This window comes from Selaginella moellendorffii, unplaced genomic scaffold, assembly GCF_000143415.4.
Source record: "Selaginella moellendorffii unplaced genomic scaffold, v1.0 SELMOscaffold_11, whole genome shotgun sequence".
Lineage (NCBI taxonomy): Eukaryota > Viridiplantae > Streptophyta > Lycopodiopsida > Selaginellales > Selaginellaceae > Selaginella > Selaginella moellendorffii.
Genome location: NW_003314272.1, coordinates 285,167 through 310,788, shown reverse-complemented (window position 1 = coordinate 310,788; position 25,622 = coordinate 285,167). Strand labels below are relative to the sequence as shown.

At 49.1% G+C, this 25,622-nt stretch overlaps 9 protein-coding genes across 17 annotated transcripts; 1 reads left to right on the top strand and 8 right to left on the bottom strand.

Annotated features, from left to right (window-relative positions):
* Positions 1-1,328: 1,328 nt before the first annotated feature.
* LOC9650778 (1-aminocyclopropane-1-carboxylate oxidase 5) lies at positions 1,329-3,492 on the bottom strand. Its single transcript, XM_002968622.2, has 5 exons — positions 3,294-3,492; positions 2,908-2,974; positions 2,176-2,685; positions 1,794-2,115; positions 1,329-1,718 (listed from the first exon to the last, which is right to left on the bottom strand). Exons 1-5 carry the CDS (start codon positions 3,490-3,492, stop codon positions 1,449-1,451), a joined length of 1,368 nt encoding a protein of 455 aa, XP_002968668.2. The 3' UTR covers positions 1,329-1,448.
* A 162-nt stretch (positions 3,493-3,654) lies between these two features.
* Positions 3,655-5,541, bottom strand: LOC9650777 (probable inorganic phosphate transporter 1-3). Its single transcript, XM_024673681.1, has 3 exons — positions 5,519-5,541; positions 4,543-5,456; positions 3,655-4,493 (listed from the first exon to the last, which is right to left on the bottom strand). Exons 2-3 carry the CDS (start codon positions 5,386-5,388, stop codon positions 3,672-3,674), a joined length of 1,668 nt encoding a protein of 555 aa, XP_024529449.1. The 5' UTR covers positions 5,389-5,456; positions 5,519-5,541; the 3' UTR covers positions 3,655-3,671.
* Positions 5,542-7,937: 2,396 nt separating this feature from the next.
* LOC9650776 lies at positions 7,938-10,709 on the bottom strand. 2 transcript variants are annotated; one of them, XM_024673680.1, is made up of 14 exons: positions 10,379-10,709; positions 10,231-10,312; positions 10,041-10,144; positions 9,858-9,984; positions 9,712-9,806; positions 9,528-9,651; positions 9,394-9,474; positions 9,234-9,332; positions 8,989-9,180; positions 8,834-8,930; positions 8,699-8,781; positions 8,531-8,629; positions 8,312-8,473; positions 7,938-8,235 (listed from the first exon to the last, which is right to left on the bottom strand). In XM_024673680.1, the coding sequence occupies exons 1-14, from the start codon at positions 10,417-10,419 to the stop codon at positions 8,020-8,022; spliced, it is 1,602 nt and encodes a 533-aa protein (XP_024529448.1). In that variant the 5' UTR covers positions 10,420-10,709; the 3' UTR covers positions 7,938-8,019. The 2 variants fall into 2 exon arrangements, with proteins under 2 accessions (XP_024529448.1, XP_024529447.1); XM_024673679.1 differs by having other exon boundaries at positions 8,531-8,781.
* A 103-nt stretch (positions 10,710-10,812) lies between these two features.
* On the bottom strand, positions 10,813-14,567 carry LOC9650775 (uncharacterized TPR repeat-containing protein At1g05150). Of its 3 annotated transcripts, XR_002992227.1 has the most exons (3): positions 11,556-14,567; positions 11,374-11,490; positions 10,813-11,308 (listed from the first exon to the last, which is right to left on the bottom strand). XR_002992227.1 is itself a non-coding variant. In XM_024673677.1 (2 exons), exon 1 carries the CDS (start codon positions 14,075-14,077, stop codon positions 11,603-11,605), a length of 2,475 nt encoding a protein of 824 aa, XP_024529445.1. In that variant the 5' UTR covers positions 14,078-14,567; the 3' UTR covers positions 11,290-11,490; positions 11,556-11,602. The 3 variants fall into 3 exon arrangements, 2 of the variants coding, with proteins under 2 accessions (XP_024529445.1, XP_024529446.1); XM_024673677.1 differs by having other exon boundaries at positions 11,290-11,490; XM_024673678.1 differs by having other exon boundaries at positions 11,290-11,490; positions 11,560-14,567.
* A 106-nt stretch (positions 14,568-14,673) lies between these two features.
* Positions 14,674-15,986, bottom strand: LOC9650774 (mitochondrial uncoupling protein 4). Its single transcript, XM_002968618.2, has one exon. The coding sequence runs from the start codon at positions 15,703-15,705 to the stop codon at positions 14,767-14,769; it is 939 nt and encodes a 312-aa protein (XP_002968664.1). The 5' UTR covers positions 15,706-15,986; the 3' UTR covers positions 14,674-14,766.
* A 362-nt stretch (positions 15,987-16,348) lies between these two features.
* Positions 16,349-18,706, bottom strand: LOC9651623 (tubulin gamma chain). Its single transcript, XM_002968617.2, has 11 exons — positions 18,525-18,706; positions 18,252-18,452; positions 18,075-18,186; positions 17,552-17,952; positions 17,439-17,492; positions 17,276-17,380; positions 17,143-17,217; positions 17,023-17,067; positions 16,830-16,958; positions 16,672-16,776; positions 16,349-16,614 (listed from the first exon to the last, which is right to left on the bottom strand). The coding sequence occupies exons 1-11, from the start codon at positions 18,651-18,653 to the stop codon at positions 16,543-16,545; spliced, it is 1,428 nt and encodes a 475-aa protein (XP_002968663.1). The 5' UTR covers positions 18,654-18,706; the 3' UTR covers positions 16,349-16,542.
* A 106-nt stretch (positions 18,707-18,812) lies between these two features.
* LOC9650773 (protein-tyrosine-phosphatase IBR5) lies at positions 18,813-19,962 on the top strand. Its single transcript, XM_002968897.2, has 5 exons — positions 18,813-19,078; positions 19,137-19,233; positions 19,290-19,347; positions 19,420-19,526; positions 19,584-19,962. Exons 1-5 carry the CDS (start codon positions 18,848-18,850, stop codon positions 19,853-19,855), a joined length of 765 nt encoding a protein of 254 aa, XP_002968943.2. The 5' UTR covers positions 18,813-18,847; the 3' UTR covers positions 19,856-19,962.
* On the bottom strand, positions 19,922-22,451 carry LOC9650772. The gene is made up of 7 exons (XM_024673693.1): positions 21,587-22,451; positions 21,415-21,477; positions 21,107-21,342; positions 20,778-21,036; positions 20,545-20,721; positions 20,333-20,491; positions 19,922-20,282 (listed from the first exon to the last, which is right to left on the bottom strand). Exons 2-7 carry the CDS (start codon positions 21,475-21,477, stop codon positions 20,109-20,111), a joined length of 1,068 nt encoding a protein of 355 aa, XP_024529461.1. The 5' UTR covers positions 21,587-22,451; the 3' UTR covers positions 19,922-20,108.
* Positions 22,452-22,579: 128 nt separating this feature from the next.
* On the bottom strand, positions 22,580-25,608 carry LOC9651622 (probable serine/threonine-protein phosphatase 2A regulatory subunit B'' subunit TON2). Of its 6 annotated transcripts, XR_002992233.1 has the most exons (15): positions 25,437-25,608; positions 25,291-25,382; positions 25,167-25,229; positions 24,996-25,094; positions 24,776-24,934; positions 24,629-24,700; positions 24,441-24,573; positions 24,325-24,389; positions 24,194-24,269; positions 24,025-24,126; positions 23,779-23,971; positions 23,306-23,579; positions 23,041-23,209; positions 22,864-22,996; positions 22,580-22,817 (listed from the first exon to the last, which is right to left on the bottom strand). XR_002992233.1 is itself a non-coding variant. In XM_024673692.1 (13 exons), the coding sequence occupies exons 1-12, from the start codon at positions 25,567-25,569 to the stop codon at positions 23,339-23,341; spliced, it is 1,428 nt and encodes a 475-aa protein (XP_024529460.1). In that variant the 5' UTR covers positions 25,570-25,608; the 3' UTR covers positions 22,580-23,209; positions 23,306-23,338. The 6 variants fall into 6 exon arrangements, 2 of the variants coding, with proteins under 2 accessions (XP_024529460.1, XP_002968661.2); XR_002992230.1 differs by having other exon boundaries at positions 22,580-22,996; XR_002992232.1 differs by having other exon boundaries at positions 22,580-22,996; positions 23,044-23,209.
* Between the last annotated feature and the right edge of the window lie 14 nt (positions 25,609-25,622).

Below are 25,622 nucleotides of genomic sequence, written 5' to 3'. Positions count from 1 at the left end.
GAAATCCTTTAGCTATGTTCAATGTAAAGTAATAAAGCAATAAATAAAATTATAGTACAATGAAAAATGTATGTATCTATGATGAAAGAAAATAAAATCAAGACTCTCCTTTGAAAAATTAGATGCAATGCATGATAATAATAAACTAAGAATAGGATTTGAATAAAAATTGTTTGATATGGATAATCCTAAATAGTACTTATTTAAATTTTTCTACTTCTATTAATCTATTTTATAATTCCAATTTCATGAAAAAAAAGTAAAAGATAAAATGGATAAAGGGAAAATAGATAAATATAAATTTGAAATGTCAATTTATCATGAAAGCTTTAGAACTAGTTAGTTTTGTGAGATTTATTATTAATTTATAAAAACAAAAATAATCTAGGGAGAATGTCTATTATTCAGGAATCATAACTTTCCTCACTTGGAGCTTTGGAAATTGTTCTTGTCATGTCAATGGAAAACCACCATTGAAGCATTTGCTGTTCATCAGGAAGTTGAAGAACTTTGACTCTATTTTTTCTTGCTTCCATGTATAAAGTGGTTGCCACTACTGAGATAAGTGACATGGAAAGACATGGCAATGAGATGGCTCATCCCTGAGGATGGAACAAGCATCTTTACAAATTCTATAATAATGCTTCAAAGTCTTTCGGTAGAGGGTTTTGTCCACTAATTTTTTCTTTGGTTCTGGAAACGAGGTGCATGCAATCTGTTTTGGAGATGATCATTCCCATGGTCCTCCATTAGCATAACAGGGATGCGAGTTTCTGGATATCCAGTGAGCCACTTGATCATATCTATATAATGTAACTTCTTTTTGGCCCGGAAGTTTGTAGCAAGGAAGGTGGGTCTCGTCAAAAAGATTGTGCCAGCCTTGTCAGTGCATGTTTCGTGTGCGTCTTCGTGTTGTGTATTGTTTGTGCCGTGTCGTGTTCATTTGTATACCATGAAAGCGAATCAAAAGGAGCTTCCATTTACTCGGAGCATGTAAGGAAGGCACTTGGATTCTCAATGGCTGGTTCTCCTACAAAGCTCTTGAACCAAAGCTCTTTCTTTTTTTTCCTTTCTTCCCCCTTTTTCCCCCATCAGAGAGATGCTACTCATGATTTCTCAAGCAGACGCTTCCTCCAAATTGCCATCTTTTTCTTTCGCGTTTGCGCCTGAGAGAGGGAGAAAATAAAATAGAAAAGCTCCTGTCCTACCGCAAAGCGGTGTGGCGGTGGTGGTCACGCCATCTTTGGGAAGAATGCCTGTCCCTCTGGACACCTGAAACACGTACATCACCGATCACGTCATGCCAAGTTTTCGGACAAGAAAGAATACGGCCTAAAAACATAACCCGTGTCTTTTTGTTAGATTTATCCCTGTTGCTGTCGACAGATAATTAACATCGATTTTCTTCTTCTTCTTTCTTCTGCTTGTGTCTCCTGTTCTTGCGATCTTTACTCCTCTGCGGTTGAATAGTACTTGATGGTGATCTCCTCCGAGTTCTTGGATACGATCTTCTTGTTCTCGAATCTGTACATCATGTACTCCCCATACTGGAACTCCCGGTAGCGCGGGGCCTGTTGGATCTCGCTCGTGAACTGCGGGAGCGGAGCTACCAGTGTGCTCACTCCAGGAACACAGGAGAAGGCGAACGAGTAGCGGACGTTTTGATCGTTGTTGATGACTCGGTGCTGGACGCTTTTGTATCTGTCGTTGCTCCACACCTGAGGGAGACAAAGTAAAAGCTCTATGAATTTCTAAGCATGAAAGAATGGAGATCACGAAGAAGAAAAACATACCTGGACAATGTCGCCAACGTTGACAACCAAGCTCCCCGTGCGTGGCTTGACTGTGATCCACTTGTCGTCCTTCAAGACCTGGAGTCCCTCGGTCTCGTTCTGTGCCACCACGCTGAGAATGTTCCCATCTTGGTGCTTGTGGAGGCCGATGTCTTCCGGGATGTCCGAAACCGGGTAGAAGAGCATGATGAGAGCGTTCATCTTCTCCTTGTAGTGCTCGTACAGGAAGTTATCCGGCAGTCCCAAGCTCCGGGAAATAAGACTCAGCAGGAAAATCGCTGTTTTCTGGCCCTCGACAATAAGTCGCTCGCGGACAATTGAGCTGCGATCAATCCCAGAGACTAAGAAAGAAAGAAGAAAGAAAGAACAGTAGACGTCTTACCAGAAGTTTTGTGGCTTTCCCGGCCAAACGTTGTACTTCGAGAAACTGTCAGGTGACTTCGTCGGTGATCCATCCTCAGCGAAGAAGAAAAGATGTTCCTTTCTCTCCACAAGGCCGTCAATTCCACTGTTGTGACAGAATCCCATGGGCACGGGACAAGTTCCTGGAGGGGGTCTCACTTTCATCTTCTCTTCCATAGAGAGATCGAAAAAATCCTTGGAAGCCCGGAGGGACTGAGTTATCAAGTCGCAGTCGAGGCCGTGGTTGACAACCTGGAAGAATCCCCATTCTTCGCAGGCTCTGGCGATCTCCTGAATTATTCGTTCCCTGCCCGCTGCGATGCCTGGGGATGAATCTGGCTCGAAAAAAGGCAATAGATCAATGGATGGTATTTCCTGATCAGAGTGGTGGCTATCCCTGTGATCGAGAGAAGGTGTCAGAGCCGGCTCAAAGCTCTCGAGCGCTACCACTCCCATAGCTGATGTCGAAAGGGAGCTGTGAAACGCTAGCCTGCAAGGGAAAGAATCTCACAGTCCTGAGTGAGTAGGCTTAGATGAAAATCGAATCGACTGTGCATTTTAAAAACAAAAACACGAACTAGAAGAACCGGGGGAAGAGGCATGCGAGCAAATAAAACACGGGAAAGCCGAAACAACCTGAAAGAATCTAGGAGGTCGAGGGAGGGGGGGGAGAGAGAGAGAGTGAGAGAAAAAAAAATATGACAAAACTCACCAAGCTTTCGAAGAGGCACCTCTGGACTGTAGGAGCGTGGAATTCTTTGCAATGAGACACCACTTCCCTGAGACGAGGAGGCCTCCACCCTTTATAGCCCTGGCTCATCTTCATTTCTTTAAACTAATCACACAAAACCAATGTGGAATTGTCAATTGAGGGGAAAAAAAAAATACTCGCATTCGACAGTGCGCAGAAGATCTGATTCGTAGAAGGACAAATCGCAGTGGGATGGTGCGCTCTGTGAGCAGCAAATGGCCTGGAGCTCTCCAGTAGAGGAGCCGAAAAAGAAGAGTGGAAAGCTACGGCAATGGATGCGACACATTGTGGGCTCGGGAATCATTACAGCTACACTCAGCCTCTGTTGCGTAGCCTTTGCAACATACGCGACAAAGAATCGCAATAAGAAAAGAGCGAAAGGAGGAGCAAGAGGGGAAAAAAGAAAGGATTCTGGGAGCGCGGGATCGCCCACTGCCAGTCGCGGCAGCGCCCTCCCGTGTGTGCGCGCGATCTGCGGCCAGGCGCATCGATCGAATCGAAAGCTAGGTCAATAAAAATCTTCTGAGCTTTTGGCGCCAAACACATGGCGCTGCCACCTCGGTGGATCGCCACGTCAAAAGGAGCTCCCAGAAGCAGGGAAAAGTACTCTTTACAACTGGAATTAAATTTATATAAGTTTACGCTCCTTTGTCCTTTCTCATTTTCCGTTTTAGGTTTCCATGCGTGTTTTCATCAGTGAAAATTCCATAATTTATTAATATAGACTAAACACTCTGAACATCAACTTTGCTTTCATTCATGACGCTTTCACCAGAGAGTTCTTCAAGGCTCTTACCTTTGGTCTCCGGCATGAGCAGCGAGATGAAGAAGCCCAGCATGCTGGCGCTGGCCAGCAGCAGCAGCGCGTTCCTCATCCCAATCCCCGGGTGGTGGTATCCCCGTGGGAGCTCGGATTTCCTGGTGGGCTGTGACACGTAGACGAAGCCAAAGGCGCCCAGGATGGACCCAAGCTTGCCCACGCCTGCGGAGATGCCGTGGCACGTCGAGCGCAGCCGCGCGGGGAACACCTCCGCGGGGACGATGAAGGTGGTGCTGTTGGGTCCAAAGTTGGCGAAGAAGAATGTTAGCGCGAAGAGCACCACGAAGCCAACGTTGTGGCCGCCTTGGTATTTGCCAGTGGCGGCGTCCAGGTGTTTGCCCCGCCAGTAGCTCTCGTAGGGGACGGCCAGAGCATACATGAAAGTGCCCATCATGAGGAAGCCAAGGAGCTGGATGGGCTTGCGGCCCAATCGATCGATGAGCGCAACGGTGACCCAGTAGCCCGGGACCGTCCCGCACAGTGCCACCAGGGCTTGCGCTCTCGCAGTGACCAGCGCCTCTTGGAGTGCAGACATGGTCTTGGCGGGCTTGATGAATCCCACCTGGGTGTAAATGTCCTTTTGGAAGAGCTGTTGGCTGTAGAAGGCGAAGGCCTGGAGGAACCAGGTGGTGGTAGTGACGAAGAGGTGGAGGCCGTGTCTCCTCGCGAAGCGTGATGAAAAGAGCGGGAAGGATGATTGAGCCTGGACCTTCTTAGCAATCTTGAACTGTTTCAAGCCAAAGAACAAACGTTAAGGAAAATGGAGGCCAAAGTACCTGATGATCAACGCCACGATGGTGATCGTCCGTGAGGTCGACCTGGAGGACTTTGCTCATGTCGGCGTTTGCCCGGTCAAGGTCCCCGGCCACGAGCGCGGTGTACCGCGCGGTCTCGGGCATCTTCATCCGCCAGTAGTACGTGAGCCCCGCCGGGACGCTGCCCAGCATGAAGACGATCCTCCACACGTAGTCGGCCTCGTGCGGCGTGGACAGCCCGGGGCTCTCCTCGAAGCTGGGGGCTTTGAATCCCACCATGAACACCCCCGACACCGCCATGGTCACCACGGCCGCCACCAAGATCCCCACGCCTTGCATGGCAAACACCGCCGCCACGAACGCCCCCCGCGTCTTGGTGTTGGCGTACTCGGACATGATCGTCGCGGACAGCGGGTAGTCGCCGCCAATTCCGAATCCCAGCCAGAAGCGGAAGAAGCAGAGCGTGCCGATGACTGCACGCGCGCTGGATCCAAACGAGAAGCCCGAGGCGATGGAGAAGACGACCATGATCATGGAGGTGATGCCGTAGACTCTCTTGCGGCCCAGGCGATCGCCCAGCCAGCCGAAGAAGAGCTGGCCCGTGAAGGTGCCGCACAGCGCGATGCCGCTCACGGCGGCATTGATGCTCACTGGGAGCTCGCCCGGGGTTCCAGTGGAGGGGTCGTAGTAGTAGATCCGGCCCAGGAGCTTGGTGAGGAGAGAGATGCAAAAGAGATCGTAGGCATCGGTGAAAAAGCCCATCCCCGAGATGATCACGGCCGTGACATGGTACCACTGCGTCTTGGCCGTGTCTAGCGCGTCGAGAACGTTGAGCTGGTCGTTCTTGTTGGTGGTGGTGGTCGCCATCTTCGTGCTTGTTATAGTTTTGCCAAATCAGATCGATCCGTGTGTGAAGTGATCCAGCTGATTCATCCCTGCAAAAGATACCACGACAGGTCTTAAGAATCCATCTAGAGAGCTTTTCTTTGTAACTCACTGCCATTGGCACTGAAAGATCCCTTTGCTGCTCAAAAGCTTTTGAGATTGATCGATTCTTATAGCCGGGAGAGGATTGACTTTTGGGAGTACCCAAATTTTTCCAAGAGGAGTTTCTGACTTGCCCACTGGAAAAGATGGCCAATGTGTGAGAGATGTACAGTTTTGCCAACTTTCATGTTAGGAGATGACAAGTTTTTCAGAGTGCCGTGCTTTCAGCATGGCAAGAATCCTGGATGAGAAGAAGAAAACGGGCAAAAGGAAAAGGCACCTTGCTTTCAAGAATATTGTTTGCTGTTCATCTGACTTTTGGAGATCTTTTTGTGACAGAACCAAGCTTCAAATCACGGAGTCCATAGTTACAGTTGAACTTGCAAAAGTGCTCATGAGATCAGATTTGATCTAGAAAGAAGATTAGATTTATTGTAATATTTATTCCATATTGTTTAGCTAAGACCCAGACTGTATTTTCGTTTTAATATTTTAAAATATATACAAATTAAAAAAATTTAGATAGTACCCTTACAAATTTATATTAAATATATGAGAATTTCTTTCACTCTCTTATTGATGCCTCGTTTCATGAAGGATTAAAATCGTAAATGTAGTCGACATGGGCTTGCTGCTCCTGATCACCAGAGATGATTGGCTGCTATATTAACAACACGATAATGTCAAGAATGCTGTTTTAAAAAATACAGGATTGTGTTACCTCAGGTCTCGTGGACGATGGTGACGAATCCAGTTGCTTAGCAGTTGTAGCCATCACTGTGGAAGAAAAAAACGATTGTAAACACGTAAGAACCAGGTGACACTTTGCATAGCTACAATCTGCAAATCATGCAAGCGAATGTAGGCATGGATTTTTCAGGAACTTGATGTTCTTCAATCGAGATTAGAGATCATCGAAAACAATTGCGGTTGGAGATAGGCGAATTCCAGTCGAGATTGGAGAGATTTATATACCTGTTTCATTCTTCACTGGCCGAGAGGTCACCGCAGCAGCCACCAAGAGAACGAAGAAGAACAAACTTAGTGCGCGAGACATAATCTAGAGCTTCTTTTGCAAAGAAAATCTATCAAAGTGAGAAAGAGATGGATGATATGATCAGCGTTTTGCGTGGAGATTGTATATATATACTGCCGGGAAAGGTCAACCAGTGAAACGACATGCACAGTGGCAGTTCTTGACTGGATGGCTGGAAACCAGACTTCCAGTTAGCTTTTCCCTCTCCGAAATTACTGGAATTCACTCGCGAGAATCATAAAACTCACATTTATTAAATTTGGCTTGGATCTCTCACACAACGATCTTGCAGTGATATGTACAGAGTCCTTTGCAGCACATCCGGTTTGAAGCCTCTATCGATGTTAGCAATTCCATGGGCAGCACCATTGGACTGGGAGGACTAATAAGTGTATAGGATGCATCCATATAGAGTTAGGTCCCCCTCGAATGCTCATCCAACTTCGTTTTGTGATGCTTCAACATCACCTGGGATCAACGTGGCTGCCCGCTGCGATCACGGGTCTCAATAGATAGCACTTTGGACGATTGCATCTAGAACATCGAGGGAGTGCTCCAGTGCTGTTAAGTTTGAATGATTAACCTATATCAATATAATTTCGATGCTATACAACATTTTTTAAAGACCCAGCCAAATGGATTTATATTTAGATTTTTTTCCTATGATCACTATGTCAAGGATTAAAATCGTAAATGTAGTCAAGATGGGATCCATATATCAGAACCAGAGATGATGGTTGGCTGCTATAACAACATGATCATGTCAAGAATATTGTCTTCAAAATAGGATTATTTTACTCAGATCTCGCAATTTTTGCAGTGGAATTGGAATCCAGTTGCTTAGCAGTCGTATCCATCACTGTGGAAGGAAAAACATTGAAGAACTATGTGCATACCAAAGCATGCAAGCGAATGCGATCTTTTCAGGAACATCAATCAAGACTTGAGATCATAGAAAACAATTGCGATTGGAGGCAGGCGAATCTGAGATGGGACACAAGGGATTGTGAAAATGGTTATATACCTGTTTCATTCTTCACTGGCGGAGAGGTCACCGCAGCAGCCTCCAAGAGAATGAAGAAGAACAAACTTAGTGCGCGAGGCATGATCTAAAGCTTCTTTTGCAAAGAAAATCTATCAAAGAGAATCGATGATAAGTAAACGACATGCAAAGTGGCAGTTCTTGACTGGATGGCTGGAATCAAGACTTCCAGTTAGCTTTTCCCTCTCCGAAATTACTGGAATTCACTCACTGCATAATCCGGCCCTCTCCGGCATCCGGAGGCAAGAGATCCACCGGAGGCATAGTTTATAATTCTAGAGTAACAAAGCCATGCCACAGAGACGCCATCGCAAGATATTGAATTCTAATTTAATTATCACTTAGTTAAGCTTTTCCACAAAAGTTGCTGATATTATTTTTACAGTGAAAAATCAAATCAATGTGAAAAGATCAACAGAAAAATACAAGCATCTTAGGAGGAGTGAGAGCTGTTGCTTCGTTTGTTCATGCCTCTAAACAGCCCACTTCGCAGCCTTTGGCCAAACGTTTCGAGCTTACTGCTCGTCGACGCTGTTGGGCTCGCAGCAGTAACAGCAACAGGAGCAGCAGCACCTTGAGACCTGGACGCCGCTTCTTTGGATCGGAGGCTCATCTCTTCCAGAGACGCAGCAATCGCTTCCATCACCATCTGCGAGTATAAAGTCGTTTAAACACAAAGTTGAAGAGCCTCCAACTTAGCTACGCGAGGATCAAGCGCTACTCACCCTCTCTTCGTCGTCAAACGTGGATGGGAAGTGGGCAAAGCCATCGGACGAGCTGGGTGAAACTTGGAATGAATCCGAGCCGGTTTCTCCTCGCCACGAATCATCGAGGCCATTTGATACGGAGCTGGAGACGCACCGGGAGCAGGCATCGTTTTGCTCGGCCTGGAGAATTTAGAAACGATTTTAGACAACGAAGAGTTAAGTTATTGAGCAGCTAACCTCAGTAGTATGTAAACAAGAGGCAGACTCGCCACATTGGTCCATCCTCTTCATTAGCTCCGCAGCGTCTTCTACTTGCTCTGTATTGTCGTAAGGAACCTGCGCAAGCGAAAAGGAACAATTAATCATGCAAGCACCAAATGACAAGAGCAGCAGCACACTACATACAACAGTCCTACTCATTTGCCACCGAGAGCGTGATTGATTGATGGCGTCCTCCGTAGAACTGGAGTCTGTTTTAGCAGCGGCTCCTGAATATAAAAACTTTATGCTTCTCGTCCAGTGAAGGAGAAAATATTGTACCTCCTACGACTCTTTGTTGTGCTTGCGATGTTGCACCATTTTCGTCAGGCTTGGGGTTTGCAGCTTGCATTCCCTTCATGATCTCGTATAGCATGTTCTAAAGTCGAGAAAACCTTTTGTCAGCAGACTTCAAACGGCAAGCGTGCGCAAACTACCTCATCAATGTCCTCGTCAAAGACATATCCGTTTACGTCATAATACAAAGGATCAGGAACTGGCACCGATTCCGCGTAGGTCTCGCTAGGTGGACGCAGCACATTGTAAAAGAAAATGGTGACTGAGTCGTAATAAAACTGGGGCCTGGCAGAGTTGTGATCTCCCTCAAACTTAATGATGTTCTTGTCTCCCTGGTAATTTTGCAAGTCCAAGTTATAACTCAGAGGAGAAAACGATAACATACTCCATACGCCTTAAATATCGCATCTGAATGGTGAGGTTGAATAAACAAGTCTTCAGTTGCATGACCAAATAACACCGGTACGAAGTTTTTCTGAGCTACCTGACAGCACAAAAATACTCCTGTACATAGCTTAAAGAACTCTTTGCTTTGCTCAGCAAACCTTTATAACGTCGAGGTCCATAATGTCAAATTGAGCTCTCTTAAGGATTAGCCTCCGCATATATTGAACAGCTACCTTTACCTATACAAAGAAAACCGAGTTTTGCATCCGCCACAACGCAAACCATCACTTACTGTAAACTTAGGAAGTCGAATTTTGTACACGTCTACAAGCTCTAGCATAAGCTCAAACAAGTTGGAAAATGGACTATCCAGAACCATCCCAGCGATGGATGGATCTTGTGCTCCATAGAAAAGACTGCACAACAATATCCAAGAAAGTCAATCCAACTTGTCAGCAAACCGTGCTTTTACAAACCTGGTCACAGCTCCCATCGAACGTCCCCACAAACCAACGAGGCTGACTTGTTTGTCCTTGCGAAGATGCGTTACAACAGCCTTGAGATCATCAGTCTAAAATATCAAAGTCAGGAAAAACAAAACAAAGGAGATGATAGATCATACCTCATTCCAGCCTAAGCTAACATACTTCCCTTCAGACAGACCCGAGCCAGAGAAATCAAGCGTGAAGACGGTGATGTTCGAGGGGAGCAAAATTATGGCAGCCTCGTTTGCATCAGCTCGGCACCCACTGCCAAAACCACAGCCAAAGAATAAAGAAGTGGAAGTAAATTCCTCTGGACAAACCTGTTTCCATGGCAATAAATCACGCAAGGAAGCGAGACATCTTCCGGTAGAGGACGTGGTCTGTAATGGCTGCATTGCAGTACGTGGCCGCGACTGTTGGTAATCTGCTCGTAGAGAAGAGACGAAGGAAGCTTTTAGAACGCGGCCAAAAGATGATAAAGACGAGAACTATTTTAACGAACAAACTTGCCTCTAAGTCTTTACGCTCGTATCTATGTCCCTTGAGCACAAACTCGCGCTCCAGTAGATCATGGGAGGGCATATAATCCGCCCTGTGCCAGACAAAAGAAAGAGGAATTTCGATGAGCAGTGGAATCGCGGCGGGGGAATTTGCTCACCTGGGAGGGCGAATTACGAAGTTGACCAGCTGATCGATCATATTGCAGTGTGATTCCTAGCAGGGCGACGAGGGAGAAGGAAGGGAGGAGGAAGAACAAGAAGAAGCCCTGGATCCTTCCCCCATGGCTCTCATCCCCCGGCGCCAGCTCCCATGTCCAGTCTGCATTCCAGCGCCCGCATTGCCCGCCCTAGAAGAGCCACAAATCGCGCCCAAATTGCGAAGAACCGGTGACCGCGTCCACAAGCACAAGCGCGCCCTAAAATCTTCCCTCGAAGGCTAATCGCTAGAAAGGAAGAAGAGAGCGTTACACAAGAAGAGCTCTCTCTCTCTTTCTCTCTCTCTCTCTCTCTCTCTCTCACACACACACACACACGACCTAAATCCAGCTCTAGACGAGAGAGAAGAGATCACTCTATTTCTTTCCTTGACAACTTTTGCCCCCTTTCTTTCCCACTTTCATTGATATGACCCACCGTTCTCATACCACCATCGCCTTTCGCGTAGAACCGGGAGTTCTTCCCTTTAGAACACCGACATTTTTATACGCTACTTACTTCTCTCATTTCATGTGAGCTCTCAAGCCCTCTTGCTCGAAAATTTCCTCCACTTCTCTCTCTCCATCTCTTTTTTTTGTGTGCCCCGTGATCTGACTTTTCTTCCATAGTCCCAGCCGGATCGCGACGTCTTACATGCATCGAAAAGGCGAGAAGTTAGTAGAATAAGCAGAGCCCGACGTAATCTCCACTAAGTACCCAGGTACTCCTCGAGGGTCAAAGTCTTGAGATTAAACTTAGCTCTGGATGATCGGTTCTTCTTTTTTGTCCCGATCAATCCGCTCAGTGTGACGAGCTTAAAAGATTTCCTGTGATGGAATTCTCTTTGTCCACCGACGCAAGATATCCTCATCGATTGGATAAACAAAACATATCTGGATTATCTCGAAGTTCAACACACACAAGAAGAAGCAAAAAGAAAAAGCAAAGAAAAGCTCACCAGACTTTTCTTTCGTTCTTCACATTACACTGGCTTATTTCTCTCGTCGACCATGAAAATCTTCCAACCAGTAACCACGACGTATATCTACACACAGCTTCTGCTGGTAGCTAGCACCTGCGAATGAAAGCGACGATGAGCAGCGAGTAACGGGAAGAAAACAACAGGAAAAGGATACGTACCCACCAATTTGGCAGGGGTACTGAGCACCAGCAGAAGAACTCCCTTTCTATGACCTTCCGAGGAATCGTAGCTTGTCCTTGACAGCGTCCGTCTCCGAGTTGTACTCCCGGAAGGAGTAGCTCTCCTGCTTGGGGTGATCCGGGACTTTTCCATCGCCGTAGCACGTAGAGCACAGGCTGAAGTTGGCGTTTGTCTCCTTGAAACGAGGACCTGTTATGGGATACGAGCACACCGCGCAGGCTATCCCGTTGTGACGAACTCGGTCCCCGGCCTCGAGCTTCACCACGGTGTGCAGAACGCCAAAGGCCCAGTCCCGGTCGTCAAACATCTCCACGAACTCGGGATACGAGATGTTGGCGTGTTCGTCTTCGCCACGAACTTCCCACAGCTCGCTCGTCGACTCGGAGGATAAGTAAATGGCTCGCAGGTGCTTGAAGTACGTTTTAGCGTCCGACTTGACGATCTCGGCACCCAGTCCCTTGGTCGATCGGTGCACCAGGCAGTCGAAAGCCGTCCGCTTCCTCTTGTCGACTGGACCTGCGCAGAGCGGTGCTATTGTCGCCAAGAACATTCCCAGGTCCACTCGACCAGAGCCTACTTTGTCCAGCACGCTCAGCACTTTCTCGTTGATTGCCTTCACCGCCGACTGGAAAGTAGTCGGTGGCAAGAAGCCGAGCATTCTCCTCAGAGACTTCTCAAGATCTGCCTTGCGTATGAGCGCCTCCGAAATGTGCCCGGCTGTACCGGCTGTTTGAGATGCCGATGGTTTGTTTGCCATCTCTTTGCTCAAGCTGGCGAGGTTGCAGCGATGGAGCCTGGTATGCTTCTGAAAAGCCCGGATCTTAAGAGCGTGCGCAATCCACGGTCGAGGTGTCGTTTTGTTGGAAACTCTTGTGAAAGTTGACGGATCTGCGATGACAAAGCCACTGTCGCTGCGCTCGACATCCTGGGCACCTTTGATCATTCCATTCAGTCCCTTCGGTTTCTTCTGGAGGTGCTTGAGGTGGCCGATAGCATCATAAAGCTCGACCCGGTTTGTCATCTTGAAGGCTTCTTTCAGCGCCTTCCTTGCTTCCTCGGTATCACCGGCACCGAGTAAAGAAACCGCTCTGTTTAGCTGCGCTTGCCAGTGACTAGGATTCAAAGACAGCACCCTCGAGTAAACCTCTGCTGCTCTCTGAAACCTCCCTGTGTCACGCAACAGTCCTCCAAGGTTGTACAGTGCGTCCATGTGATCCGGCTTGATATCAATAGCCTTCTGGAACTCCACTATGGCTCTTTCATCGTCCCCCAAAGCATGAAGAACAGACCCGAGATCGCAGTGAGCATCAGCATAGTCCGACTTCAAAAAGATCGCTTCGCCGAGAGCCTTTTCTGCCGCTCTGTATTCGCCAACGCCATACAGGCCGCTTCCCAGAAGTTTAAGAGCTCGATAGTGAGGAGGATGGAGTATCGCTGCTTCTCTGTAGTGCTCACAAGCGTTCAGCAGCATGCCTTCGCCTTCCAGAGCAACTCCCAAGTTGACGTGGATCTGCGGAACAAGATTGGTCCACTGAGGATTTCCGGTGTTTGCAGCATCCAAGGCCAGCTCGTACGCTTCTCGTGCTTCCAAAAACTTCTCGAGCGAGTAAAGAGTGTTGCCCGTCCGAAAATGCGGTCGCACGTCGGTTGGCCGGAGCTCAGTCGCTCTCTTGAAGCAGATCAGAGCTTCCTCGTAGAACTTGTGATCAAAGAGCGAGCGTCCCATGGCCATATGTGCATCAAACGCCTCGTCCTGCGTTCTCGAAGCATCAGCTTTCTGGCGAAGATCTCCCAGAGCCTTTTGGTAAACCGATGACTCCGTCCCGAGGTCGTGCATGGTTCTTCTCACGACTTCGTCACCACCCGCAAGCTGGCCGGAGACATCCACACCATTAGCCGACGACGATTTCTTCCTGCTCAGCTTCGCTTTCCTCCGTGCCTCGATCTTGGCCTCGGCTCGTCGAAGCAGAATTTCCAGATCCTCCACGAGTCTCCACGTATCGTCGTAGACAATCCCATTGTTGGGTGAAGCCGCCCAAGCACCTACATTCTGCCTGCGTTTGGTGCTTGCAGCCTCCGGTCTCTCGTCCATGATCGAGACCACGCCACCAGCCTTTGATAGCCCCGTTCGCTCGCTACTCCTGCTCTCGTCTCCCACGCTCTCCACATCCGTCCCAGCTCCAGCACCATCGTCTTTCTCCAGCTGCAAGCCCAGCGCATCGAAATCCCTGTCCACGTCGCCGGCGCCATCGTCGTAAGTCCTCAAGAGCCCGTCGAAAGTGAGCCCCTTCTTGCCATCGATGAACTCTCCATAGGTCCGAAACACCTCGTCCAGGATAGCTCTGATCTGCTCATCGCTGAATTTCACCCGGGGATTCACAGCAATCACCAGCGCTGCCATCTCGTCGCGATTGAGCCGGCCATCGCCGTTGCCATCAAACTGCTTGAAAATCTTCTCAACCTTGCGCGCCCGGACGCTATAATTCGGGCTCGACGGCATTGTGACGAGCGCAGCACCGCAATGCAAGAGGAGAGAAGCGGGGAGCTAGAGCGCACCAAAATCCACGAAATCTTTCTAGCGATTCCAGACCACGGCGAATGTGGCAGCCTGGAATGCCGTCTTCGCTACCTCCTCCCCTCCAAGAACAGAGACCCACCTTGCTCGGAATCGTGGAACCCTAGCAGCACCATAGCTGCGCCCTTCCTCCTCGCGGCCTCAAGAACCCTAACAAAACGAAAGCAACACCCACCATAGCGAGCATTCCTTGTTGCTGAGCTGGCCATGTAATCAAGGCCCTCCTGATAGACGAGCTGGCACCGCCAGCATTTACCTGGTTGGTGGAGGACCAGTCCACGTGGCATCCCTAGTGAAAAATCATTAGCTCGACTGTATACTTTTAACGATCTTTGTGAGGTAGTCATGTGAAAGTCGTTGCGTGAAAGCGATCTACCTCGCAACGACCGCGATACGTGGACGGCCACGCTCCGGACGGTGGGATTTCACTCAAAATATCAATAGAGGTTTTCTATTCGGACAATTAGCTTCCAAGCCAAGGAGCTTTGCTTGTCGGTGCCTAGCGCTATACAACAACACTGTTAGATTCACTTCTAGTTCTTTATTTTCTTCGTCATAATCAAAAGGAACTCCAAACAATCAGGAGTGATCCATCTCAAGAATCGAGAGCTGGATCAAACGTTCTTGAGGAGCGATCGCATTTGCTCCAGCGTCACGAACAGCACCACCGCAAATGGCCCCTGGCGCGACACCGTGGGCACGAATCCCTTGTAGAGCGCCATCGGCCCCTCGGCCTTGATCGTCTTCACCGCGCAATCCAGCGTCCCCTTGTAGGGCGCCTCCTCCCCGGCCTGGACGCTCATATTCATGATCCTCGTCTTGATCACGTCGATCGGGTTGGAAGCCACCGACGCCACGAAGCCCGCCGAGAAGCTGGCCGCGACGTGGGTGCCAAACCCATCCCTGGTCACGCGGTTGCGGAGGAGCGCCTCCTTGGTCTGATCGTAAGTCGCGAGCTGCGCCGCCGTGACGATCATCGCCCTCTGCACAGTCGGCCCCGATCCAGTCCACAGCGCCTTGATCCCTTCCTGGCGCGCCATCCGGAAGAGCGCGTCGCCGACGCCAGCGTAGTTCCTCCGTTGCGCCAGGGGCAATCGCCCATCGGCTTGCATCCGGACCATGGCGACGTCGGCTGGATTCCCCACCGCCGCGCCGATCGCCCCAGCAACCAGGCCCGCCCCGATCTTCTTGGGCAGTGGCAAGCTCCCATCCGGCTCCTGCCACTTCTTCTTCATCACATCGTACAGCCCCAGGCGCGTGGTGGAGTAGAGAGTCTGTCGAAGAACCGCCGCCGAGACGCCCGAAAAGAGAGCTCGCGCGCCCTCCGTCTGGACAACCCTAATCCCAACCGCGATCGGCCCCGCTGTTCTTGGCGCCGCCGCCGCGATCGATGCCGTGTGCCCGCCCGCGAATGCCAGGGATTGATGGACCTGGGCCACGGGAATCGGCTCCACTTGGAGTTGCATTCGAACCTTGATGAGATCCAGGGGATGCGTCAGCGATCCCGCGACGATCGACGCCACGCCGCCCTCCAAGAACGACTTCCACTCCATCGCTTGCTGATATTTCAATGTGGAGCGTGGATCCTTCCAAGAATCAAGAAGAATCAGCGATATTTCGACGCTGATCGATCGGCCGATCTAGTGCGGTTCCAAGATCGCCGAGGAGATCCCCGCTTCAGGGGGCTCGATCGCCAGGTGGTGATGCGCGAAGCCGATCTGCTGCTTGAGCGACGCGTTGAAGAGGAACGAGGATTGGAGGCTCCGCAAAGAGATGCTGGAGCACCGGATCCCAAATCGCATTCGACAGGCCTCCTTACTCATCTACCAGTGGAAGACGCTGAACTGATGAATTGGCCATTGCCCTCGCCCTTTTATACCAGGCACCGATGGCCCAGATCAAAAGGCGGGCGCGGACGGCTGCGATCTACGCGACTTGGCCAGAAAGGGCCACCGGACGGCTGCGATCTACGCGACTTGGCCAGAAAGGGCCCCCGGACGGCTCATATACGCGCCACGCGGCAACGGACGGCGCGGATTCATTGCCGCGGGTCAGCATATACGCGCATTTGGTCTAACTGGGTTCCACGTTTGTTGGAATTCTTCTTTCATATTCGAGCGGCCAATGCGCACGTTGTAAGTTCCGGAGTTCTTTTCGCGTTAGCTTCGAGTCACTGGCATCTTTCGAGACAACGAATAGAACAGCGACGAAAAAACGCCACCTCCACAGTGTGATTACAGGACAATTGGCCGCTCACTCGCGTTTTAAGTTAACACAAACGCGATGCTTTGACGCGTTCGTCTGCGAGAGAAGGAAGAATACCTGGAAATCGTATGAAAACTCAACTGCACAGGAAAGTGGCGAGTGTACAAACACGACCGCTGCGCTGGTCAGATTGCGGCGATTCTAGACTCTAAAGTTCCAGTCATGGGGCCGTCCAAGCCAGTGGACTTGTTGCGCTCCTGGTCAAGAAGAGTGTTTGCTAAGCTTGTAGGTGAGATGGAAAAAGTTTAGCGTACCTCGATGCCCCACTTGATGTAATCGGCGGATTCGCATGCTTTGTATTCGTCCACCAGGCTCTGTACGATTTCTCTTGACTCATCGAACTCGGTTAAGTCATTGTCCTGGCAAGCGCGAGACTTTAGAAACGAGGATGAACGGATGATCTAGAGCTTACGGCAAACATGGGAAACTTGCGGTAATTGTCCAAGAAAGCCTGCTTCTTCCTGAGTTTCTCGTACTGGCTGATACACTTGCTGAACAGATGGCGAATGCTTGTGTGGCTTGCCAGCATGAGCCCGCTCACCTTACACAAAAACGATACGATACGATACGTCAGATAATGGTTTTCTGGCGCTTTCACAGCTCACCCTATGCGCGGTTTGAATGTAAGGCGACTTCCTCGAGAGTGCAACCTGAGCAGACGAGAAGAAAAAACCATTCAGTATCTTTCGCTTTGTCACCTACAAATGTAGAAAGTGAAATCTAACCTGTATACTTGCTGGTCCCCATTCGATGAAATTGGCAAGCTTTCTCTCGCGAATTCGCTGCAGACTTTTGTGCACCTGTGCACGTATTTTGAAAAATCAAACGTCAAGAAGAATATAAACAAAATACGCAAACCTGTGTGGGATCGACTTCGCCTTGAATGATATTAAGGATCGAGATGTATTTTGCTTGACTTGCTTCTTTGGTTCTGGCATAAGATGAAACCATGATGTTTTTTGCCTACAGTATTCACCACAACGCAATCTGGAATGACAAAAAGAACATAGATATTGTTTACCTGTAGCAGCCTTCTCATGACATCAAGCACCGTGGTTTTTCGGATGGCGTTTGCCTGGGAAAAGACTTTATGATATAAGCCTTCTACTTGTATAGGAATAGTGAAAACGTTACCTGACGCTCGACTGTCAAAGGCGTGTATCCGGTCATGAGAAAGTGGCACCGAGGCGTAGGGATCAACGAGGCAACAAGCCCAACGAGATCGTTGTTCATATAGCCGGGATATCGCAGCGTGGTCGTGCTCGCAGACATCACTGTCGACACCAAGGAATTCGTCTGTGCAAAAGTCGGGTTCGGAATGTGAAGACGATCCACCGCAATTCTGTTCAACGCAGTGTTGTCCAGGACAACAACACAATCGGCGTTGAGCGTCAACCGCTTCAGTGTCAGCAGTGAGTTGTATGGCTGGACAACCACATCGCTTGTCTCCATTTGGTTTGGAAACACACTGTAAGTCTGCACGAGTTTCTTGCTGTATCGGTCATTCAGGGCTTCCAGTAGATAAGATCCCATTCCTGAGAAAACCAAACCAAAGCAACGTGAGCACATTGGCTCTAAGCAGGCAGACAAAAGAGATCTATAGCTCTAGAAACAAGTGAGGTCATGCTTTCTAAGACAAACGGATAGAAAAATCTACCTGATCCTGTTCCTCCGGCGATTGAGTGACACAAAACAAATCCTTCGAGACTGTCACTGCCGTCAGCCTCTCGGTCGATCATATCCATGATATCTTCCTCAACTTGCTCACCCTGCATTTTTTTCCCAGATGAGAACCAAAGAAAGAAGAAGAAAAAAAACAAGAGAAAGTTCATACCTGGTGATAGCCACTCGCCCAGTTATTCCCAGCACCGCCTCCATGATCAGCCACAAAGATGTTCTCATGGTTGTAGAGATTTCGATATTCACTGTTTTGGATGCCGTTGATCACCCGGGGCTCCAAATCCAAAAGCAGCGCCCGGGGAATGTAGTGCTCGTCATCGGCCTGGTAGAAGAACACATCCTTCCGGTCGCCGCCCTGCCGCGACGAATCAATCGATCCCTCAAGACCTAAAACCTTAAAGATCGCGAGAAAGAGAGCGCAGCTGACCTGAGTCGCGAAATCCTCCAGGATGCCATCGCTGTTGATGCCGTGCTCCAGGCAGAGCTGCTTCCAAAACTCCATGCCGATCTGGTTCCCACATTGCCCCACCTGGAGCGTGATGATCTCGCGCGGCATCGCCCCAAGCAGCGCGGGAGAGCCTTGCTACCAAAGAAGTGCCCAAGTAAAAACCCTTTGGCCGCCGACGTGGCAGCCCTTTCAACTTTGCCGCTGATGTGGCAAAGACTTATTGGCTCATTTCAAGCCAACCGCTCTGGGTTTTGATTAGGGTTCTTATAGTCCTTTCTCTCGTCTTTGCGAGAGCGAGCGCCATGAGGAAGCGGGAGAGGGAGAATCCGTGCTTCATCTGCAATCACTACCACAAATTCGAGGATGGCGAGCCCTGCGGCGTGTGTGGCCATCGCCGGACGGCGGGCGAGGAGAAGTGTTCGCAGCAGAGCGCCTTCTCGGCGGAGATTTTGCCTTTCCTGTTTCTCGGCAGCTACGACAATGCCTCCAGGGCGGAGCTCCTCAAGGCGCAGGGAATTACGCACATCTTGAATGTAAGATCTCTCCTCTCCTCCTTTCTAGGGTATCCTCATACTGTGGTGTTTGTCTTAGACTGTAGCGAGATGCCAGAATCTCTACAAGAATTCTTTCACTTATCACTGCATACAAGAGGAGAGATTACCGCTGGAAGAGTGCCTGGATTTCATCGGTAACTTTTCTTTTCTTTCGTTTGCGTGGTTCTATCGGAAGATGGATTGTGTGTAGAGAAAAGCCGGCAAAACAACGCGAAGGTTCTCGTCCATTGTATGTCCGGACAAAGCAGGTTGGTCATATAGTGGAGTGATCCTTTTTGGATCAAACAGTATGGATATAAGACTCTCGTCTTCCTTTTCAGATCCCCGGCAGTTGTTATAGCGTATTTGATGCGACACAAAGGCTGGAGACTGTCTCAAAGCTACGAATGGGTCAAGGAAAGGAGCCCTTCAGTGAAGCTCAACCCCGGTAAGTCGTGCGTAGCCTTAAAAGCTCCTTTCTTTACTATAGTGTTTCTCCTCGCAGAAGTGGAGCAGCAGCTCCAGCAGCTTGAGAAGGAGATCTTCGGCAACTGCTTTACGTCGCAACCCGGAGGCCAAGCATTCGGATCGTCCATCACAGCGGCAGTGGGAGGATCACTCCCGATTTTGGAAGCCACGTCGCCGGCTGGTTTCGCGTTTTCCGCTGGATTGAACCCGACCAACTTCGCCTTCACAGCGCAGCCAGTGCCAGTGCCAGGAGCCGATCAAAACATGGATGGATCTCAGGTTCGCTCGCCATTCTCTCTCGCTCGCTAGCTCGCTCCTCGTTAGTGTAAATCCTTGTAGGCACCATTTTTCGTGTGCAATAAGGACACCTTACTGTACAAAGGCTTGTGTTACTATAACTCAAATTCTTTACACAAGAAATCTTTCGATTGTCAACGATTGTTCTTGACAAAAACACACGCTTCAAACAAAAAAAAAAAGAGGAGAAGAATTCCAGGTTGAATCGATCGTGCCTAGCTCTTGTATGTACACTCCGTCAAGATGGTCTTGGTTTCCTCCACTATCACAAGTAGTCGCGATCGTGAAGAAGGCTCTCAAACTCGGTGCCGTTGAGAGCCCTGTAGACGTCGTCCCAGTTTGTGATGGAGTCGCGGAGGGGTCTCGTGTGGATCTTTACGTGCTTGCTGCGGAGATCTTGGCGTGGCACTCCCAGGAATCGAAGAACTACGTCCACCCTCTGGAAAAAAAGCGGTTCTTTTAGCTGAAAAGCTCAAGATCAACCATCACCTTTCGAGGATTTTTTACGAGATCTTCGTAGTAGAGCGCTGTCAAGCGTGTCGTGCCGAAGATCCGGAGCGTCTCGTCGGACATGTTTTGGACGCGGCGGAGGTTTTGGAGCAAGTTTGCGACGTCGATGGTGGGCTTGAACGAAGCCAAGAGCTCGGCCTGGAGCAAAAGAGATGGTATAGAGGTGTGGAAGAGACTGATTGATCGCTTACCTCTTCTCGCGAGTGGACGTGAGCGACGTGCGTTCCATTGAGCGGCTTTGCTCGATCGTAAGCGTTTCCCATGACCGAGATCAATCGCTTGAGATAGTTTCTTCTCTGGAGGAAAACCACGGAGACGCCGCGCGAGCGGAAGTAATCGGCGACTTGGTCACCGTGTGCTAGAGCTCCCTGGATGGCGAAAAAACGAAAGAATCACGCAAGAAAAGAGACCTTTTTTCACCTACTTGGTTGAGCATCCACTTGAATCCCACCGCGGCCGTGCACTCGTTCTTGGCAGCGCTGGAATACCATTCCAGATTGTAGACCTCGTCGAGTGTTTGCTTGATCGTGCTAAAGTTTGCGCGCCGCCGGCCGATGGAGAAGATCTCGCCGTGAGAGCTCACGTTTGGATGGCTGTTGAGGAGCGTCTCAAACCATCCACTGCCGGATCGCTGCATCGAGAGGAGGACGAAGAAATGGACTGGCACGCACCTGCATTCCTTCCTGGAAGAAAAAAAGTTTCGACCACCTTTGTTAGAAACTAGCTAGAGATCCTTTCCAAGATTTCTGGAACCTCGAGTAAGTTCTTGGCTGGGGGTAGTGTTGCGGGAACTTGGCTCGCGACAACCTCGGGCAGAGATTCTCTCGCCGCCAGACCTGCTGGATTGGATCGAGGCTGAGCCGATCGTACGTGGTTCTTCGATCCACGCCGATCAAACACATGTAAACGCCGCAGCCGGCGACGAGGAGCAGCACCAGCAGCTTCCATACCAGCGTCGCCTTGCGAAGAACTCGCCCAGCCGGAATCTCCTGGAAGAATTTATTTTTTCTCGCGTGAGATCAAAGGAAAGGTTGATGGAGATTGAGCAAAACGCAAAGAACCTTGGTAGTGTCTACGCAGACATCCAGAACTTCTTGCTGCTTATTTAGCTTGTTGACAGCCATCTGATCCATCCGGAAAAAAAAAAAGAACTTGAGCTAGGCTATGGAGAAGAAAGCGCAGGCAAGCTAAAAATCTCGTTCTCTCGCAAAAGGAAAGGAAGAAACCACAAACCTTAGGCCGATCATGGTGCTCTCGAGTGAGATCCGGATTGGAGTGAAAATACCATAAATCCCGAGCTATCTATCGGCTTATCCAAACTATGGCGTCGGGGAAGAGAAGAAGAAGAAAGAGAAAAGAAAGAAGAAAGGAACCGGCCACCAAATGGCCAGTGAGCGAGTCACACACACATCTAATGTGGTCGGGCGAGCGCGACGAGCGATGAAAGCTCCAATCCACCTCCTCACAGCTTCCGTTGAGCTACTTCGCAGCTCCAGGCACGCGCGAGCGAGCAATCTCTGTGTGAGCAAGCGAGCGAGCGACAGCGAGAGGGAGTGTGAAGAACCTCCTCGCGCGAGCTCTCCTGGGAGCTTTCCTATTCCACCTTGTTCTTCCTCCTCTGGAGAGAGCTACTACTACTGAGCTACTGGCTTGCTACTGCTACTCCGGGTCGATCTAGCCCATTGGGCGGCCGCATTGCGAGCAAAGATCTCGTGGGTCGTGCGCCCAGCGAGCTCGCGTCCCCGCGGATCGAACAGACCGATCGAATCGAGCACCCACAAACCCCCAAATCCGAGAGCTAGCTCTCCCAATCGCTGCTTCTCCCGTCCCGTTGCGCTGCGATTCTTTTCTCTTGATTCCTTGTGTAGCTGGGACGATTGATCACTGCCAATGCCAATGCGATGCATCAATCGCCCGCGTGTGCCCTGCCTCCCCTGCTGCTACATTCATCACTTTCTCGCCCATAGCCAAAGAGAAGGGGAAGAAAAAAAAATAAATTTGCTTGTGAATGCCAGCCAGCCACACTTGGCGAAACCTCCAGCTTTCGTGCTAAAGGGCTTTTTAATACTCCCACTCGCTACTCACTTTTAACGTTACAACATTTAATGGCGAGGTTGGGCAAACTAGCAACGCCGCTAGATTTGGAGGCGCGCTAAACTCAAAGCTAGCCAGGTCATACGAAACATGTTCTTCGAGAAATCACGAGGATAGATTAAATCGAAGAACTGGGCAAACTCACGCATTTTTTATTTCTTCGAGAGACCGGTTGCTGGGATGTCAAGCAAAGCACTTTGCTCGTCACTTTTAATCTTTTCTTCTTCTTCTTCTTCTTCTCTTTCTTTTCCTGTTTGGCAGCTCAAGCAGAGATTAGTGGTGCGCTGTCGCAAGCGAGCACTTTGCGAGCAATCGATGAATCGCCCCTGCTACTCTCAGCGCTGATCAGATCGCCCGCTAGCTACTGCTACTGCTTTGCTGACGATAGTGACCGGAAAGAACTTTACGCTGCTTACCAGAGAGAAAGTGAAGTTCGTTGCTCGCTCCAAGCTTTTCGGCAGCGTTTCATTTATTTCGATCTGTCCGGCACATTGGCTTTCCAGATTGTGAACAGCGAGCGAGCGAGCCTGGTTGGAATTCCTGGAAAAACTGGAGCCAAAGCGTTAAGATCAGAAACTTTGAAGCATAAGTACCACGAAATTGACTTGGCTTGTCCCGTTCCATGTGCTCACGAGTGATTCGAGGCGGAAAAAGATTGTAAACCGCATCAACTGAATGGCAACAACCGTAAGGACGAAGCCCTGTTCTTAGCATGCAAGGATGATATCTCTGTCTGTGGCTTTCCGTATTTGATGTGGTACACTAAAAGATAAATGTATTAGTAGTAAAATAATCGATCAAGCCTCCAGTTTCTAGCTATCGCAGAGCAAGCAACCAAAAGCAATCGGATAAACTTACAACAGTCGCTGCCCGCTTCTGTCAACCATCTTCCTACTCTTCCTCTTCAGTCTCTTCCTCGTCCTGTAGCAAGTTTTCCCTGTTGTCGTGAGCCCAGAAGCCTCTCACGTCCACCAGCATGCTGGCTACAGTGCCTCCTTGCCGGCATGCCAAGAGGTCGGCGAGTGTGACCTTGAGAGGATCTTTCGGCTTCACCATGTCCCAGATCTCGTCTTTCACATCATCGATGCACAGGTCGTAGTTTCCACCTTCGATCCATTTCTTGTGCACGTCCCTGTAAGGAGAAAGGCGCATTTAGAGCAGTGACGAACAGCCAGTAATGTACGGAAGATTCGAGGCTTGCAGCACAGCGTCTCGAGTGCGCAGGCAGGAAAAACTCTTCCTGTCGAATCTCGGAAGAGCATATCAAGTGGAAGCCAAAGCTAGGACTTTCACCCTTCTTTTCTTCCATTGAGTTAGTAAGAGAGGCGAACCTGAAGAGAGTGTGTACGTCACCCGTTGAAAGAAATCCTCGGTTTTGGAGATCAAGGCACCGGAAGAGATAAGTGAGGCCCTCCGGGGTGTCTCTGTTTTCTAGAGAAAGGACGAAGTCCAGAAAGCTGTCGAAGTCCATTTCTCGAGCTTTCCCACCACCTCCTTTTCCTCTTCTGACGTGTTCATCAAAGACTGGACTCAATAGTGATGTCAGCGAGCAGTAGAAGAAACACTCATGACCTTACCTCGTTCAATAAATATTGTAGTGTATGTGCCATCGGCATAGTCTTGAAGCTCCTGCTTGCTCAATGTACCGTTCATATCTTTGTCCAGCGCGAGAAAGACATCTACAAATTTTACAAAGTTAAAGGACTGTTGATACAAATAAAAAAGAAAGAGTAGAGATGCACTCACCACAAATCCGTTGAGCACTGCCAAGAGAAAACCAGTTTTCTGTATGTTCTCCTTCGGAAACTTCCTCTTCGTTTTCCTAAAACGCAAGCCATGTCTAATACAAATCCAGGAAACAACAGAAAAATGCATACCCGATGTAGTTCCATGAGTTCAGCTAGACAGTTACTTAGAAGTATTTTTTTTATACATAGTTTTCCTGCACAAACGATTCGTCAGAGCATATATATATCTAAACGAATAAACGAACCTCTACGATGAGGATCACAGAAAAACGAAAATTTACGCGCAGCGATTCGGCAATACATAGACAAGAATGGAACCGGGATATCTCGAAGTTGAGCCAAATTAGGAAAAAGTCCTCTAATATATGCCTCCATTTCCTGGCAAATGTGTCAAGATTAAACAAGGCTCGAGCATTAAGTGTGGAACTATTACCGGTGGCTGCAAAAGCCCGTCTCCATCTTCATCAAGCTCACTCATATCAATCCTCGCTTGTGTCAAAGATACCTGCATAATTTCCTTAGTTAGAAGTCTAAACAACACGAACAAAGATAATCCACTAGCAGGTCTACAGACACTTACAGTTCGCATAACATACAAGTAGAACGGTAGAATGGCAATTCGACCGTATTCATCCTTCTCAAACTTCATGAAGTTTGATGGCGAGAAGAACCGTCGGCACTTTGGTCCGATTTGATCGTTACATAGGGATGCAATGTGACAAAAATCCTCGTAATTCATCTACAAGACAAACTTTCAGCTGCACAAAACACGAAAGAAACAAGAGACGAAATCATCTTACCTTTTCAGTTCCAGTGGAATCGTCAATGACACAGTTCTCGCGTAAACAAACCCACAGAGCATCGAGATCATCAGCATTTAACAGCATCTCTGCTTGCTTCTGAACACCTCAAAAAACAATACCACTTCAGAGAAAAAATCCTCAAGATGAAATCAAAAACCTTTCAAAGACCTTCAGAAACCTGAATCTCGCCAAATGCTGGACTTTGGCACCAATCGATCCCTCAGAAGGTTTCTACACAAGAACAAGAAAAATGATAACAGTGTTCCTCTTTCGTCAAAGAGCAGCAAAGTACCCTTTTGTAAAAACTTGGAATGGTTCCCTTCTGTAGAGTTCTTTGCTGCTGCTCCTTGTACCCGTCGAGAAGAATTCTCTTCGTCTCGAGCTCTACACCATAAACACTAAGCTACATTGGAGCATCGATTCGAGAAAGAAACTTACCCATGAGCGCCTCGGAGCCCAGACCCGCGCCGGATCCCACATATTTCTTGAGCGATTGGACCCAGGGCATCGATCCAATGCCGGCGGGGAAGCGCTTGGTGTTAGACGACGCCGCCGGCGGATCATCCATCATGCCGGAGGAGAATCATCCACTCACGCACAAAATAACACACCCTACTCCTGAGA